Source organism: Diabrotica virgifera, chromosome 5, assembly GCF_917563875.1.
Source record: "Diabrotica virgifera virgifera chromosome 5, PGI_DIABVI_V3a".
Taxonomy (NCBI): Eukaryota; Metazoa; Arthropoda; class Insecta; order Coleoptera; family Chrysomelidae; genus Diabrotica; species Diabrotica virgifera.
The window spans coordinates 115602737-115621649 of NC_065447.1; the positions used below are offsets into that span (position 1 = coordinate 115602737).

At 34.3% G+C, this 18913-nt stretch overlaps 1 protein-coding gene across 2 annotated transcripts in view; it reads left to right on the forward strand.

Moving 5' to 3' along the window:
* LOC126885110 (facilitated trehalose transporter Tret1-like) overlaps nucleotides 1–17871 on the forward strand; it is a 130647-nt gene extending 112776 nt beyond the window's left edge. For both annotated transcript variants that reach the window (XM_050651537.1, XM_050651538.1), the window contains exon 4: nucleotides 17227–17871. In XM_050651537.1, coding sequence (XP_050507494.1) covers nucleotides 17227–17744 — 518 coding nt within the window. In that variant the 3' untranslated portion in view covers nucleotides 17745–17871. The remainder of the gene's footprint in view (nucleotides 1–17226) is intronic.
* Nucleotides 17872–18913: the final 1042 nt, after the last annotated feature.

Here is an 18913-nt window from a genome sequence, read left to right on the forward strand (position 1 = left end):
TCTTCTATGTTGTTGTTATTAGGGTTCGTAGGTTTTAAATTTGCTTCAAACTCTTTAGAATAATCTTTCTGAACAGTATCCGAATCTAGTTTATTTAATGTGTCTTTAATTATTTTCATTTCCATATTTCCTATTACTAGGAAGTGGTCAGAATATGCATTTACACCACGGTACGACCTGACATCTTGAATTGTTCTCCTCCACTTTTTTGAAATCAAAATATGATCGATTTGATTACCCTCAGTTGATCCTGGTATAAGCCACGTTACCTTATGTTTTTTTTTGTGTTTGAAGTGTGTGCTCATTATAAATGTGTCTGTTGCTGCTGCTAGGTTACAGAGCATTCTCCCATTAGTATTCGTAATTGTGGAGACTTTCCTTACCAGCGACGTCCTTGTTTATATCTTCCTTTCCTATCATTGCATTGAAATCACCTAGTAAAATTAATATATCATTCTTGGGTCTATTTTAATATACCTCTTCGAGTTTCTCGTAAAAACAGTTTTTGTCTTCTTCTTTCACATTCTCTGTGGGAGCATATGTATTAATGAATGTTAAATTAGATTGCTTGTTCTTTATCCTAACATAAGATAATCTTCCACATTCCAACCTTCGATATACTCTATCATAATGGGTTTATTCTTTTTGCCTTTTCCAGGTTTTCTTCTCTGGGCTTTTTGTTTTGAGCCGTATTTAGTTTTAATTTTTTCCTTTCCTTTTGTTTTTCCTGGAACGTCCTTTTTTGCCACCGTTTCGGTTTAGATTTAGTTTAGTTTTTATTATGTTCTTCCCATTAGTTTTATTAGTATCATTTTCATTTTAAAATTCTTCATTTCAAGAATATTCATTTTTCGTTTAATTATTTCCTGATTCTTTTCGATATTGGATTGAGTTTCCTTTAGCTTTCTTTTTGGTATTAAATTAAAAATTTAGTCAAAAAGTTAAAAATTTCTACCTCTACAAAATAAAACTCAAAAATTTGCTCCCACAAATAGTATAGAGGGAGACATAAACCACTAAGCGCATCTCAATTTACACAAGCTATACTAATTCAGTCAGGGGGCGACTGAATTCGAGTAGGCTATGTATGCAGGATATTAGTTACATATTCTATACTATTACGGTTCACAATTTAACTGTATTGGTGTAGGATTTGTAAGCAAAATTTTTTATTATTAATGAGTAAATGTCTATACTGTTTAAGTCATGGACGTATAAATAAAGATTTATACGTTTATATAAAGACTAAGATACGATCATCAGATATTAAATTTTATTATTAGGATACGAGGTATGTCAAAAATATGACTTTCTCTCAAGAGCAAAGGACCTTTACATTCCACAGTACTGGAAATTTTTATTATCGAAATTTGTTTGCAATTAAAAATTATGTTCTAATGCGCAATTACATTGTTCTAATTGAAAAAAAAATTTTTTTTGAAGATACAAAACATCATTTTTATTTAAGTATGATAAATCCTAAATTCTTAATTTCACCAGAAAAAACGGAGTTATTCTTTATAAAAAGTTTTGCGCTTTCTACAAAATAAGCGTCAATCATAATATTTCACATTTTTTTAAATTTTATACGGTATTTCAAAAAATTCGCTCAAGCAAGAGTAAAGTAGGTACCTTTATTTTGCACAATATTGAAAAATTTTATTATAAAAAGTTGTTCAGAATAAAAAAACGTGTATGAGTGTACAATTACATTTTTTATATTGAAATATTGTGAACTATAAAGGTACTTTACTCCTGAACGATATTCATATTTTTTGACAAACCTCGTATAAAATTGATAAAATTTGATAAATTATTGTTATATTTTAGTTTTCAGACCAAACAAAACTTTTTGTAATGAAAAATTTGTTTCGTAAAACTTATAATATCGGAGTTATTATAAATAATAAAAATTATGTTGGTTGGATATCTGGAATTTGAGAAAAATTTTTCTTTCAATTAGACGAACTTTATTTCATATTAGAACATTATTTTTAAGTCCAAACAAATTTTCGTAATAACAATTTTCAATCTTGTGAAATATATAAAGGTATCTCTTGAGATAAATTTATAATATTTGACATTTTTGTGTCCTATTGATAAAACTTGATATCAGATGATTGCATCTTAGGTTTTAGACCACGCAAAACTTTTTATGAAGAATAACTTTTTTTCGTAAAATCAATAATAAAAAAGTTTTCCATATAGTACCCACATGGTTCCAACTTACAGGGACATACCTACTGTATACACTCGTACATTAGTAGTTATTCATTTGTTTTTAATTTTTAAACATATCCAAATATATATTATTCATTTTAATTTTCAAAATATATCTAAATTTTATGATATAATAATAGCCTTCGTGCCAAACAAAAGTATTCCTATAACCGGGATATTCTAATAACCGATAATTGGTGGCTCGTAAAACGTTTCGGGGCCTCAAATTTCTATTCCTAAAAACGGGATATTCCCATAATATGTATTCTAATAAGCGGGTTCGACTGTAAATCCACTTAAGTAAATACTTGATTAGATTTACTTACATGACTTAAACAGTATATGTAGACATTTACTCAATAATAATAAAAAATTTCGCTTACAAATCCTACACCAATACAGTTAATTTGTGGACCGTAATAGTATAGAATATGTAACTAATATTCTGCATACAAAACCTACTCGAATTCAGTCGCCCCCATGACTTAATTAGTATAGCTTTTGTAAATTCGCCTCCCGTACCTGCCAGGGGTCAACTCTCCCACACACTCCTTTTGGACATTAAATTTTACCCACAGAAAAAAATCAATTTTAAGAAGAAACTGCACATATCCAACAAAACAATCTTTTGCTAAAAGTGCCTATTTTCTGGAGATGTTGGCGACCACATTGACCCATCTTATTCTATTTACGGCAGCTCGAAATAGATCAGTTGACGTTAGACCAGTCCACTTTCTAAGATTGGCCAGCCAGGATATACGTCTACATCCAGGGCCTCTCCTGCGCCCAATCTTGCCTTGTAGAATTTGGTATTTTTTATTACGCATAATGTGACCAAAGTAAGTAAATTTTCTGTTCTTTACGGTGTTAATGTTTTCTTTGTCTTTTCTTAGCCTCTGTAGAATAGTTATATTAGTTGTGTGATGTATATATGGGACCCTCAACATACGTCGGTAGCACCATATTTCACACCTCTAACCGTTTTACGACATCTTCTGTCAGGCTCCAGCTTTCAACTCCGTAGAGGAGGACACTAAAAACGTAACATCTAAGATTTCTTATGCGTATATTGATACTTAAAGACAAGTTGCACAGAATTTTCCTAAGACTGTTAAAAGAGCTTCTGGGTTTTTAAATACGAGTTTTTATTTCGTAGCTATGATTCCAAGTATCCTTAATATTGCAGCCGAGATAGCATATTTTCTGTATTCTCTCTAGTGGTGTATTTTTTACAGTAATTTGGGCGTTTATGTTGGTGTTTTAATTAATGATCAATATTTTTGTCTTCTTACAGTTTAGTTTTAGGCCGTATTTGTTACAAGCTTCTACAACATTATCCATGATCCTTTGGAGCCCCTGCGCACTATCTGCCAGCAATACTGTATGGTCTGTATATCTAATATTATTTATTAGTTGTCCATTTACTGCAATACCATCCTCTGATTCTTCCAAGGCCTCTCTAAAGATGTTTTCAGAGTATATGTTAAATAATGCTGGTGACAGTATGCAACCCTATCTAACTTCTTTTTCGACTGTGAAGATTTCGGATAGTTCATTTTAGAATCGAACTGTTGCTTTTTGTTGGAGATATAAGTTTGAGACGAGTCTTATATCCTTACCATCGAGAGGATATTGATTAGTTTTCCTTGTGGGACTTTATCAAATGCCTTCTCGAAATCTATGAAACATGCATAAACATCGCAGTTGACATCCCTGGCTCTCTGTATTAGAACTTGCAAGCTGAAAATTGCTTCCCTCGTTCCGAGTCCTGCTCTGAATCCAAATTGAACTTCACTCATCAGTTCTTCTAATTTGGTGTATATGCGCGAGTGAATGATAGAAAGGAGTACTTTAAGTACATGGCTCATCAAACTAAGCAATCCATGTTCTTCACTTTTTGTAGCGTTGGCTTTTTTGGGAAGTGGGATGAATATTGATAGTAGCCAGTCTTACGGTAAGTAACCAGTCTCGTATATGTTGTTGAATAACTTCGTAAGAGCTGTAATTTGGTGTGCCTCTAATAGCTTTAAAATTTCACTATGGATCTCATCAGGTCCTGGTGATTTCCCATCTTTAATCCACTTAATGGCCATAGTTACTTCTTCGTTTGTTATTTCTGGGCCGTAGGGATTGTCTACTATACAATCAGGAAATACAATAGTAAATAATAACATATTATAACACGTACCACTATCAATACGGTTGCATTCTCAAAACTACAAAAAACAATAAAATTTACTGCGCCGTAACAAAAACGCCTTTGTGAACCTAACAACCAAATGAACATGGTCTTATAAAAAGGATGGCATGATTGTTATTGGTTGGTATACCTAGTGCCATGCCCTAGTGCTACAAAAGGCCGTCTTGTCGTTTCGTTAGAGTGAAATTAATTATAATTTTATAGACGGAGAGCGAATCCAAATTTCACAATCGACTTAGATGGAAGTGAAATCGAAAGTGTCGAAGAGTATATATACTGGGATCTAGGTCACACAGTCACACGATCAAACTAGGCAAACATACTCAAATGGCAGAAATAACTAGAAGAATCCGAATGACTTGGGCATCAGTAGAAAGTCTCAGTGATGTGTTGAAAAACAAAAAGCTACCAATAAACCTAAAGAAAAGGGCATTTAACAGTTGTATTCTACCAGTTATGACTCACGGAATGGAGACCATGATACTTACAGAGTTGTCAGCCAATAGATTAAGAACAACACGGAGGGCCATCGAACCTTAGATTAATGAAACCGATTTCTGCAATCTAAGAATCGAACAGGCTATGTTGGGAGTATCTCTAAGGGAACATATACGAAAAGAGGACGTGCGAAGCAGGACTAAGTTGGAAGATGTAATTTTAAGAATTGCGCAAATGAAATGAAACTGGGTAGTACACGTGGCATGACAAAGCAACGACAGGTGGACGAGAAACATTGTACATTAGAGACCACGCGAACAGAGTCGTAGTAGAGGAAGACCACACAAATGATGGCTAGACGACATCTAAGCCAAAGTAGGGAGAAACAACTGGCACAAAATAGAACAAAACAGAGAAGAGTGAAGAGCTCATGGGGAGATCTTTGTCCAGGACTGGATGCAAATAGGCTGAGAAGAGAGAAGAGAAGAGACAGAGAGCTAGAGGTCAAAAATCATCGTCATGAGTAATATGGAGTTTGTCCTGTGAAATGCGTCCATTATATATTGATAATTATGATCCCTTGCAGGCCTTGCCTTATGATTCCCGACACCTCAGTGGATACCAAAAGTAGCAAAAGGGATCTCCTTCTTCTTCCTTCTTGTATGTAGGCATTAAAGCCTACATACAGGACCAGGTATGGGCCTTATTTGGAAGATGGGTTCCTAACAAATCCCTACTAAAGTGTTAATAATTTATTTGATTATGATAACACTAATTGCGGAATAATTTCTTTTCTATTTTATTTTTATAGTACCAGAAACAAAAGCATGTTACACACTTTTTCCCGATATCCTATCTCCTATGTATATTACAGGGGTGGCCAAACTGCGGCTCGTGAGCCACATGCGGCTCTTTGAAGAATTACTTGTGGCTCTCGATAAATGTACCCGAGATCCTTTTCAATTCTGTGTTATCATTTAAAAAAATTATTATCGTTCCGTATGTGTTTCAGAATGTCTTCTAAATTACTGACAACAAATGAAAGACCAAATGCAACTTTGTAACAAATTCCATTTCCATCCAAACTAAGAGTGATACGACACATCGAAAACTACGCGAAAGAACATTAAGAGTGGCGAGACACAAAAGTTAGTAATCAACTCACTCCAGACCGATTTGTATACATATTTAGTCATTTTACTCGACTTAAAAAAATTTCTTACAATATTAAACTAGAAAATCTTAACGAGTACGAGTAAATAAGAAAGCCAGAAGAAATATTAACCGAATTCCAAAATTGATTTCAAGACTTAAAATATTTTAAATCGTCTCTTCATTTTTTTCTGAATTCATTTAAAATAAACATAGTCCATAAGGTGACTTTTTTATTACCAATATATGACCCAAAGAACATTTGGAGAATTAAAATTAATAGAGACGTAAGAAGATCAAGCTCGAAAATAAAACTAAGTATAAGTCGACGCCGATTACCGAATTTTGGAAATTTGTACCAAAATCGAAGCTCATACCCTAAATTAAAAAACGATGATTGGTCGAATTATTTCCATATTAGGAACAACGTACTTGTATGAACCATTTAATTCCATTTTAAAATTCGTAAAATCCTAACACAGAAATAATTACTGAGAAGTGCTACCACAAATTATTCACCAAATTTTAAAGAATTACCAAAACAAGGAAAACAAATGTTGGACAGGGAAAGGAACGAAAACATTACAAACGTGCTAAGACAGGGACCAATACAGAAAAAAATTGAAAAAAGAAACTTGAATTGGTTTGGACATATAACTAGAATGAACGAGAACATACTAGTAAAGAAGGTGACAGATGCCAAGAGACGGGAAAAGAAGAAGGAGCAGACCTAGAAAGGGGTGGATGGAACAAATCCAGGAAATCGGGACCAAGAGACGGCAAAACAGCGCAACAGGTGAAGAACATGGCAGGAGACCGGAAGGCGTGGACGAAATGGGTAAAAGATGGATAGGTGATAAGTGATAGCAAGTTCGACTTTCTTATTGGGCATAATGACAACGAGAAGAAGAATTATGAAAAAAATGTAATTAAGTTTTAATATTTCGTAATTTTATTTCTGTTTTCAATAATAAATAAGAGTTCTTTTAAAAAACATTGTACATACCTTCTTTACATACTTTTTGAATACGTTTTTAATTGCGGCTCGCGAAAAATTTTAACTTGTGAAAAGTGGCTCTGACTATCAAGGAGCTTGGCCACCCCTGGTGTATTACATAAAAAGGTAATAACTCTTTGGTGAGCCTTATTTGGCACACGTACGTTATTTAATATTTTCCCGTCATTTAAATTTGAATACTTAGATTTGAGTACTAGCCGAAAAAAATATACATTCAATCACCTATAACTCACTTCTAACTAATTCTGAAAGGTTTTTTAAGAAAGGAATCTATTCGATTTTTAAAAATCGAAAAATTATTGGTCAGTGAAATGCTAAACGCATTTAGGTACATAAATTCACATCTGCTTAATTATTAATTTACGTGTCTACACTCTTTATTCTGTCCTGTCAACAAAACGAAATTGGGTTAGGATATCCTCTGGTTAAGAGCTTAACCATCACTCCAACTTTTACTGGTTAAAAATTTTTTCAGTTAACCACAACTTTGCCGTTGACCTTATATTGTGAAACGCATATTTTATGGTGACTACGCGTAGTGGTTATCTCTTAACCACAAGGTAACTTTACTTTGTGAAACCGAGCGTAAAAGGTGGTCCGACGCTTCCACCTGGTTAAGTCTCCCGGACTCTCCTTTAAACAGATTCGCTACGTGTGTACTTAAAATGCTTGTTTTCCTGCATCGCCTCAACATTTTTCATGATAGGAGAGAGTTGGATAAAACGGGATAGTCGGATAAAACGGGATACCTAGCCTAGAGACCCAACTAGTGCTGCTATCTATCGGGCAACGACGAAAACTTGTTCTCAGTCGTCATTTTAACATTATCAGTTCGTTTTACCTCGATGCCACTATTTGATGAAAAGTTGTTGTGTTTAGAATTGTTTGACTCTATTTTTTTGGTACTTTGTACTTTTAAGTGCGCTGTTTTCTACATTTTATATTGCCTACATATATAAACGTATAATTCCGGTGACTATTACATTTAATTAAGCACTCATTAACGAATATTCTCATGTGTGTGTAGTCTATCTAATTTTACTTTCACGTTTAGGTAGGGGCCATTTTGTTTTGAAAAATGTCTGAGTTGGACAAAACGGGACACTTATAAGTTGGATAAAATGGGATACAGTTTCTTATGTCCCGTTTTATCCACCTATTCATTTGTTGGCCTATTAATTTTTTGAATAGCGATAAAGCGTGTTCTCATACTGCAGAAAAGAACAGCATATTTTTATGTGACTTTTGTTCTGATATACGTACTAGGCCTAAATAAAAGGTCTTATTTCCCATTTTGCAATAAAACATAAAAAAGGCCTATTTTTAAATTTCTGACTACTGAAGATATTATTGTTTTTTTAAAGGTAAATTTTGCTTTGCTGTCTTTTGTCTATAGTCCGTTCTTTAACGGTAAAATATTGCAAAACTTCTAAATTTTAAAGAACCGCTTGGATTGACATTAAATTTGGCACACACATAGCTAACAAGTCAAAGAAAAAAAGTGATATTGTGCCGATATGTGCTTTTGTCCTGGGGGTGCTTTTCACCCCCTTTTGGGGGTGAAAAAATATTCGTCCAAAGAAAGTCAGGAAATGGATAAACTGGCTAATTTTAAGTAACTTTTGTTCTATAGAGTTTTTTCACTAAGTCAATACTTTTCGAGTTATTTGGCAGTGAATATGTTCATTTTTTCAACAAAATAACCACGCTTTTAGACGGTTTTTCGCAAATAATTCAAATACAGTTATTATCCGTTTCTCCATTAACCGTCACCTCTCTTAACCGTCAGGGTACATACAGAAGTTGTATTGACTACATAATCAAAAATTTTAATGTAAACAATTACAAAAAAAAGTTAATTTGATTTGTGATGAGGACGCAAATGGCTATCTATTGCTGACAGATAAAGAAATCGTTGAAATGGCAACAAAGGTGAACCAAACAGATTTAGAAGCTGACACAGACTTGGAATTTGACTGTAGCTATGTTGATGAACCTATTGTAACTGACAAAGATTTGTTTAAATAATCTAGAGAAGCTGCATTGTATTTGCAATAATTCATCGAGTGGTATTCTCAACAAGAAGAAGCCAATAAAGTAGATTGCATGATCTTATGCTGATTAAGAAATTCAGCCGTCGCAAAATGTGAAGCAACAATAAAACAAATACAGATTTCAGAATATTTTAAATTGATTCGATTGTACGAACACAAATCCCTCTTATATTGTCAAACAAACCATACAAATGAAATTTGAGAGTTGTACTATAAATTTTTCATTTTTTTTTAATGTTCTGTTAACCGTCTTTTCGATTATCCGTCATACCCTTGGTCCGGTGCCCTGACGGATAATCGAGGTTCTACTGTAGTAGGAATTTTGTCGAAAAAACATTCTTAGCAAAAATATAGCCTGTAAAAACTAAAAAAAAATGGTGTATATATCCCTATAGTAGAAACAGAGTTATAGCTAATGAAAAATAGGTTCATATTCGTCAAATTCCAAATGGAATACTTTAACGTGAAATTACCAAAAATGAAGCACATTTCGGGGAAAACTCATTACAACTTATTTAAAGTGTTTAAGAAAGCTTCATTTTTGTTTTATAAAAAAAATTTCTAGCATCAAAATTAAACAAGTTACGCCCAAAATAAAGTTAGTCCCTTTTGGTTTTGGTGAAAAAATCGAGAAAATCACCCCCTAATTAGTATCTTAAATGAACTTAATCGTTACGACTTCACAAGTTTCTTGACTCGTGTATATATTATTGTTTATATGATCTGTAAGTTTCATTGGTTCAAAGTCCTTATTATTGAAAGGGCTGTAGTTAAAAGGGGTTGAACGAGTCACTGATCACGAATGTATGCAAATTTAGAAACACCAAATCTTAATCAATTTTTGTCTAACAGAAAAACAAAAAAATACATGATATTCAGAAAAGCAAATCTGACTTTTTTGTTTTTCGAGATTTTTGGTATCTCTAACAATTTTTAAGTTATTTTGAAAAAAATCATATTTTTCAAAATTTAAATTTTTAAAAATTTTACTTTGAAACCAAATTTTTTCAAAAATTAGCACTTTGAATCGATGAAACTTACCAATCATATAAACACAACATAATTAAAATAATTTGTGGAGCGGTAACGATTAATTTCATTTAAGTTGCTAACTAGGGGATGGTCTTCCCGATTTTTTTTGCAAAAACAAAAGGGACCAGCTTTATTTTGAGCATAACTTGCTTAAATTTAATGCTAGAAACTTTTTGTAAAAACAGAAACAAATCTTTTTTTAAACACTTTAAAAAAGTTATAATGGGTTTTCCCCAAAAAGTGCTTAATTTTTTGGATATTTCACGTCGAAATATTCTATTTGAAATTTGGTGAATATGAATCTATTTTTCAGTGGCTATAACTCTGGTTCTACGAGATCCAGAGACCTAACGCGTACACCATTTTTTTTACTTTTTTATAGGCTATATTTTTACTAGGAACGTTTTTTTTTTGACAAAACACTTACTTTTTGAGTTATTTGCAAAAAACCGTCTAAAAATGTGGTTATTTTGTTGAAAAATGAACATCTTCTTCTTCTTCTTTAAGTACCGTGCCCAAATTTTTAGGCGTGGGTAGCTTCCATAACAATTTGCCGATATCGTTCTCGATCTTGTGCGGCATGTAACAATTGATCTGCTGATAAGCCAGTCCATTGACGAAGGTTTCGGAGCCATGAATATTTCTTTCGACCAATTCCTCTTTTTCCGTCGATCTTTCCATTGGGTATTAACTGCAGCATCTTGTATCTGCTACCTCTCATTATATGCCCCAGATATTCAAGTTTTCTCTTTTTTATCATCTTCATTAAGTCACCTTCGCCTTGACCTACTCTGTTTAAGACTTCTCTGTTTGAAATGCGTTGAACCCAAGATATTCTGAGCATTCTACGATACGACCACATCTCAAAGGCTTCTAATTTGTTCATCATGTTAACCTTCATGATCCAGGTTTCACATCCATATAGTAATTCAGGATACACATAACATTTTAGGAACTTGATTCTTAGTTGTAAATTCAGCTGAGAGTTGCTCAGAATAGATCTAAGTTTCATAAATGCTCCTCTTGCAATTTCTATACGAGTTTTAATTTCTTCATCCGGATTTAGTGTCTCGTTTATCCAACATCCTAGGTATTTAAAATGGTTAACTTTTGTTATTGATTCATCACTGACAATTAGTTGCATAGGGCCGACGTCTTGTTTACTAACCACAAGTAACTTTGTCTTTGTTGCATTTATGTTAAGTCCGTTATTGGAGCATTCTCTAGTGACTCTATCAATAAGGAATTGAAGATCTTCGATATTTTCAGCCATTATCGCGGTGTCGTCTGCATATCTGATGTTGTTAATAAACATATTCACTCGCAAATAACTCGAAAAGTGTTGACTTGGCGAAAAAGCTCTATAGAACAAAAGTTACTTAAAATTAGTCTTCTTCTTCTTCTTCTACGGCACTACAGCGCAAATTGAGCCTTGGCCTCCTTTATTTTTTGCCTCCACCCTTGCCTGTCTGTGGCTGCTCTTCTCCATAAACGGACTCCTAAAAGGGCTTGTGCGTCGCTGTTTACTGTGTCTTCCCAGCGCTTTCGTGGCTTCCCAACCGGTATCTTTCCTTGCATTCTAGCATTCAGTGCTCGTTTTGGTAGCCTATCCTCTCCCATTCTTATCACATGTCCGGCCCATTGCAATCTTTGTAATCTAATGAAGTCTGACAGGGGCGTTTCCTTATAAAGTTGATAAAGCTCGTTGTTGTATCGACTTCTGAAGATTCCGTTTTCCCTCACAGGTCCTAGTATTCTCCTAAGTACTTTCCTTTCGAATGTGTCGAGTTTGTTTTTGGATGTTTCTTTCAGCACCCAGACTTCACTGCCATAGCATGTTATTGGTCGAATTAAGGTTTTATAGATTCTCATCTTTGTATTTCGGTGGACACTTTTTGACCGAAATATATGGGAGAGGGCAAAATAAGCTCTGTTTGCCTGCGTTAGTCTCTTCCTTATTTCTCCATCTTCTGATCCGTCGGCATATATTTCTACTCCCAGGTATGTAAACTTTTCAACCGTTTCAATGTCATCTTCATGTATAATGTTTTCTGGGACTATATTTCTTCTCGTCTGAGTCATTATTTTTGTTTTTTCTGTGTTAATTTCCAGACCTAGCATTTTTGTTTGTGTTTTTAACTCTGCATATGTTTCCTGTGCTCCTGTTGATGTTCTACTCATAATATTAATATCATCAGCATAAGCGGCCAGTTGAACCGTTCGGTTGGTCAGTAGATTTCCTCGTCCAGTTTGCATTTGCCTAACCGCATACTCCAGTGCCAGGTTAAACAATACTGGGGCCAGCCCATCTCCCTGTTTTAGTCCCTGCGAAATGTTAAAAAAGTCTGTCCGGTGGTTTTGTATTCGTACACATGCCTGAGTTTCATCCATTTTGGCTTTAATGAGTCTTATTAACTTGTGTGGTATTGCCAATTCAGCCAATATATAGTATAGTTTGTTCCTTTTGACTGAGTCGTATGCCTGTTTGAAGTCTACAAACACGTTGTGAACATCAATGTCGTGTTCCCATGCTTTGCTCAAGATCTGTTTTACTGTGAATATTTGATCCAGTGTCGATCTTCCCCGTCGGAAGCCCGTCTGATACTCTCCAATAATATTTTCTGCTTGTGGTTGGAGCGCTGGTTTATAATATACGTGAGGACTTTATATGCTGTACATAGTAGAGAGATTCCATGGTAGTTTTTGCACTGGAGTTTGTCTCCTTTTTTATAGATCGGGCATACTATACTTTTTTTCCAGTCGTCGGGTATTTTCTCTTCTTGCCATACGTCTCTGATGAGCGCGTGGATGTGACTTGCTAGGTGGTTGCCACCTACCTTATATAGTTCTGCTGGTATTTCATCAACTCCCGGAGCTTTATTGTTTTTCTGGGCCTTAATGGCTTCGAAAACTTCCTCTATGGTTGGAGCTTCTACTCCACTCTCTTCTACGTAGATCATACCCATTTCATCTTCCATGTCTACTTGAGTTCCAAGTAGTGTCTGAAAATAATGCTTCCAGGTTTCTGTGACTTTCTGTTGGTCACTGATTATTTGCCCACTTTCATCTTTACATAGACTTGTTTGAGGTTTATACCCACTTTTTATCTTTTTTAGGTATTCGTAAGCCCCTCTAATTTCGTTGTTTTTGAAATGTTCTTCCATTTTTACTATTTGTCCATTTTCATAGGCTCTCTTTTTATTTCTACATGTCTTGTCTGCTTTCCGTCTTGCGACTTCAAATAATGTTCGTCTTTCCCGTGTTCTTCTTGTTATGTACATTTTGTGTGCTTCATTTCTTTCCTCGATTGCTTGTCTGCACTCGTCATCAAACCATGCTGCTCTTCTCTCCTTTTTCTTGTTTCCCAGGGTGGACGCTGCTGCTGTCAGTACTGCTGTTTTGATATTAGTCCATTTGCCCTCTATGGAGTGCAGTTCTAGCGTCCTTAACTCATTTGCGACTTCTTGTTCGAACTTCTCTTTACATTCCTGAATCTTCAGTTTTTCCAGGTCCAGTTTGTTTGTTCTTTGTTGTCTTTCGTTTCTTTTGCTGTTAACTCTGCATCTAAATTTGGTTTGTACTAAAAGATGGTCTGATCCACAGCATGCTCCTCGTCGTGTTCTCACATCGGAGATACTACTGGCTGCCCTTTTGTCTATCAGCACATGGTCAATTTGATTGGTTGTGGTTCCATCTGGTGAAATCCCTGTCATTTTGTGTATGCCTTTATGTGGGAAGCATGTGGAACTTATTACCATCTTTTTACTGGTGGCAAAATTTATCAAAAACTCCCCATTCTCGCTTGTTTCATTGTGCAGAGAGTGTTTTCCTATTGTGCCATAGAACTGCGGTTCCTTGCCTATTTTAGCATTCATATCGCCCATTATAATCTTGATGTCATTTTTTGGCGCATTAGTCAGTTTACATAAAATTAGTCAGTTTACCCATTTCCGGACTTATTTTGGACATATATTTTTTCACCCACAAGAGGGGGTGAAAGTCACCCCCAGGGCAAAAGCACACATCGGCACAATATCACTTTTTTCTTTGACATGTAAGCTATACGTAAACCAAATTTCATGTCAATCCAAGCGGTTCTTTAACCCATCAAGGACGGAGTTTAAAAATTTTTGAAATTAGAATAATTTTAAACAAATTTATTAAGTAAATTATTAGTTATGCATAAAACAACAAGAAATAATTATGTATTTTATTTATTTTTCTTAAAACAGCATGTTGCCATATGGCAACGCTAGTCTCCTGTAGGATCAAAAAATAATCACATGCCAAAAAATATGAATTTATTTTAATTAGTTACAAAAGTAAATTTTAAATTAAAATCGTGTGTGAAAATTAACGTTGCAGCTTATACATAGTCCAACCTTGCATTTAGTACACATTGTGCGCATGATGGATTTGCAGTTTTCAGCGGCACATCTCTTCTTTTTTCCATCAGGGATGTTTGTTAATAAATGTCCTATATTGTCAAAATGCACGTCATCGGAAACTCTGCTAAACGATCTACTGGAGATACTTAAACTTGGACGACCTCCCTGCCTTGCCGGATTCTGTACCCTTGACAAATATGTTTTCACAATATCTTGCTTGAACTGAAGCTGCGTCATGGTATCACCTGATTTTCTTTTTAAATTCCAACTGTTTTGCACTGAACAATCAATTAACCAAGTAAAAACGCACCGCCACCATTTTTTTCCACGGATTCCTATATGATATCTGGATATGTTTTCATCCATAAGATCAGTGCCTCCAATTGCGGAATTATATTTTGCAATAACTTGAGGTCTGCCTATCTGTATGTTGTTTTTATCGGCCTGGGAATAGCGCTTTACTTCATTCACAGGTGAAACCCCATATAAGGTTGATGCGACGGTCACTATGCTGTTACCTTACTAATATTATCCCGTTTTCCTGTTCAACTGCTAAATCAAACTCACCTCTTTTCTTTTTTTTCATCTCGGCCTTTGACATCAGAGGGCAATTTTTCGGTAGACGATTATCTCTAGTGGTACCTGTAGCAGCATATCCCATTTGTTTTAGATGCCAAAGTAAACTGAAACCTGTAAAGAGATTGTCAAAGTACAGGGAATAGCGCAATTTTTGTTTGTCTTCGGGCAAATTTTTTAGCATGCAAATTAAAGGAGAAGCTGCTTTACCAAACACTGGGTGATATTTAGGATTAGTATTGGGATCAGTTCCTTGATATGGCATAAAATTTACTAAATAGCCAGATTTTGTGTTTAAACTCCAGACTTTATATCCAAACCTTATAGGTTTGCCCCTAATAAATTGTTTGCATGAATGCTTTCCATAATACTTTATCATGGATTCATCGTAGCACAGTTCTTGTTCAGGAACATAATATTCCATAAACTTATCCTGTAACTTTTTAATTAGGGGTCGTAGTTTGGCAAATTTGTCACCAGGATTTAAATTGTCATTATCCGCACAGTGGAAGTACCGGAAAATAGTCAGAAATCTGTCTCTTCGCATGGCTTCTTTGACCAACATGTTACCCATCTCTCCACAGGAGTCCCAATAAAATTTTTTACCAGGAAGAGTGTTGTAACCTGATAGAATTAGAATGGCAATAAAAACTCGCATTTCTTCAATACTGGTGTTGAGATCGAAAATATTTGTCTGTTTTGCATACCTGTCAGTTTCCGTTATCAAAAATTTTACTAAGTCATGGTCGAAAAATAGCTCGAACATTTCCGTAGGTGTTAAAATTTTAAAGTTTTCATAAGTAGGTTGTGGAAAAGGTTTGATTGTCGCTTCAATATCGACACGAATCCAAATGACTTTTGTCGAATCAACTTTTAAGTATTCTTCATTCTCGACACTTTCAAAATCTATCTCATCAAACAGATCATCTTTGATCCCCATTCGCTCTTCGTCTGTGTCATCCTTGCTAGAAAGAACAACCTCGGCTTGTGCGAGAAGTTGATTTCTTAACAAGTTATCGACAAGTCCACCACCGTCTTTATCGCCAGAGTCCTCATCTGTCAGATCACCCTCTGGAGGCTCAATGTAGATTTGGTTCACGTCTATGTCATCATCGTACGCAATTTGTAATGCCTCCTCAAGTGTGAAGCATTTTCTAAAAAAAAAAACAGTATAATATTACAAAAGTCGGTAATAGCGCGTCCTAGCGTTGCCATATGGCAACACTGATATTTAGGATGTAATATGACAAATAAAAACAAAAAGAATCAGTCTCACAATGTGAAGTATTTTAAACACGTTATTTTGACTTTATATTATATAAAAATGAAACACTTATAAGGAATTTTAATATTATTATTTTACTTACGCAAATCTTACGTCCATCTTGAAGTAACAATTTCACAAACGCTGTCAGAAACAACTGATTTACGAAACTAATTTTGGATTTAGCGACACCATTAATTAGACAACCAATTTACCAACGTTAACGTACTAACTAGTAGCGCCATCTCGATTTTTCGGTCTCAAATTTTCGTGTAAGAATTAATATTTTAAATAGTGTTTTGCGTTGCCATATGGCAACGCCAGTCTTTGATGGGTTAAAATTTAGAGCAAAAATCGTGAAAGAATGGACTACTACTTAATTATACTTTTTAGATAATTTTATGCAAAAAATTAAATATTGTGGACCTATCCCGTTTTATCCAACCGTGGTATGCTAAAATGGGATGTGTAGAATATATTTTTTTACTATTTTCCAGTTATTAAAAATAGCTAAAAATATTTTTTTTGTATGCTTCAATAAATGTTATATGCTTCAATAAAATAAACAAGAATTGTATCCCGTTTTGTCCAACTCTCCCCTACATCGTTATTTTTAAAACATTGTTCCTCGATTACCTTGTCAAATAGGTTTTGGTGCTTCACTCTATTATGGTTACCGTAGGTACAAATATCATTGCTAGATAGAAAAAGGAAAAATGTAACATTGCTTATTCTTCCTCTGTACCTTTCAGATAAATCTTCACAGGAGTCAACTAGTACCAAATTTACCATGGCATAAGAGAAGATTAAAATTTGTTATTTCTCTAAAATAAACAAAACACCATCTTATATCAACATACCTACTAATTAAATTTGATTTTTAGGTGCTGTCCATTTATTGGGATCTTTTGTGATACCTTTTATTATTGATAAATATGGAAGGAAATTACCATTATTGATCTCTGTTATATTCATATCTACCACATTTATATTGATGTATATTCTGGTACTCTTAGTAGGTTATACCATCCACATATCATACTTATTACTTGTAGCATCATTATTATCATATTTAGCAGGAGATATTGGAGTTGGTCCAATACCATTCGTTTTATTGGGAGAGCTTTTTCCATTAAGAAACAAAATGATATGTGCAGGCATGTCGACCGCTATTCATTTCACTTTGACATTATTTTTACCATACGTAATATTATGGATCAATTATTTAGGGCCTGGTGGATCATACATTCATATTATAATTTCAGTAGTTGTTGCTATTTCATTAGTTATTTTAATAAAATATTTTTGTCCTGAAACCAAAGGCAAAAGTTTGAATGAAATTCAAGTAGAGATAAATAAGAATTCAACTCAAAGTATTAACTTACCAATTTTAACAGAGTAAAACTTTTTCCACGTTTTATAATATAACCAAGTCATACATATTTATAAAAATATAAAAACGTCGACATGGAGTTAAAACACATAACATTTTAATCGTTGTATCTTCAGAAATAAAATATTTTACTATTTTAGTTGATTATTAATTACCATTTTTCACATAAAGTGAATACAAGCTGAATTCCCTGAAAATATTGCATAATTCCCTGAAAACTACATAAGGCAAAAGATAATAAAAGTCTTTTGGATCGGGAATATTATTTTTTAATATTTGACTTCACTCCGGATATCAGCCACATTAAGCAAATGATTTAAGTAGTTCCTTACTTCAAAATAAATACATCGGAGATAGAAGGTGTTACTGATTTTCACCCAGTTAGTGACAAACAAAACAAAAGTCATGCACTCCGAAGAAACGATGACAATAATAAACAACAAAGTTGTAGAAAAAGTTGAAGGATATATATACTTAGGACAAAAAATAATACTAAATAGGGAAATTCAAACGGAAGAAATAAAAAGAAGAAGAAAGTTAGCATGGGCAGCATTCGGCAAACTGAAATACGAGTATATACTCAATAATCAGCAAATTCAACTACATCTTAGATCTAAAGTTTTTGATGCATGCATCATTCCGACATTAACATATGGAGCACAAACCTGGACAATTACAAAAAAGAATATGAAGATACTCAGAGTCACTGAACACGCGATGGAAAGAGCAATGATTGGCATATCACTTAAGGACAGGAAAACAAACATATGGATAAGACAGAAAACCAAAGTTACCGATGTGGTACAAAAATCACTAAAATTGAAATGGGAATACGCTGGACATGTAGCTAGGAGCGATCATAACAAATGGCACAAAACAATTATTCTAACCTGGAGACCATAAGAACACAAAAGACCCAGAGGCAGACCTTCTATGAGATGGACAGATGATCTGAAACGAACTGCCGGGAAAAATTGACTAGAAGTAGCGTACAACAAAAAACAATGGAAATGAAGACTTGAAGAGGCTTATGTTCAGATGTGGAAGTGAATGGCTAGACGAAGAAGAAGAAGAAGAAGTGACAAAGCAGGTAAAGGTTTCAATCCAAATACTAAAAAAATTAGACAGAGATGGTCTATACTTAGAGAACTATCCCACTATAGAGGCCAATCCTACGA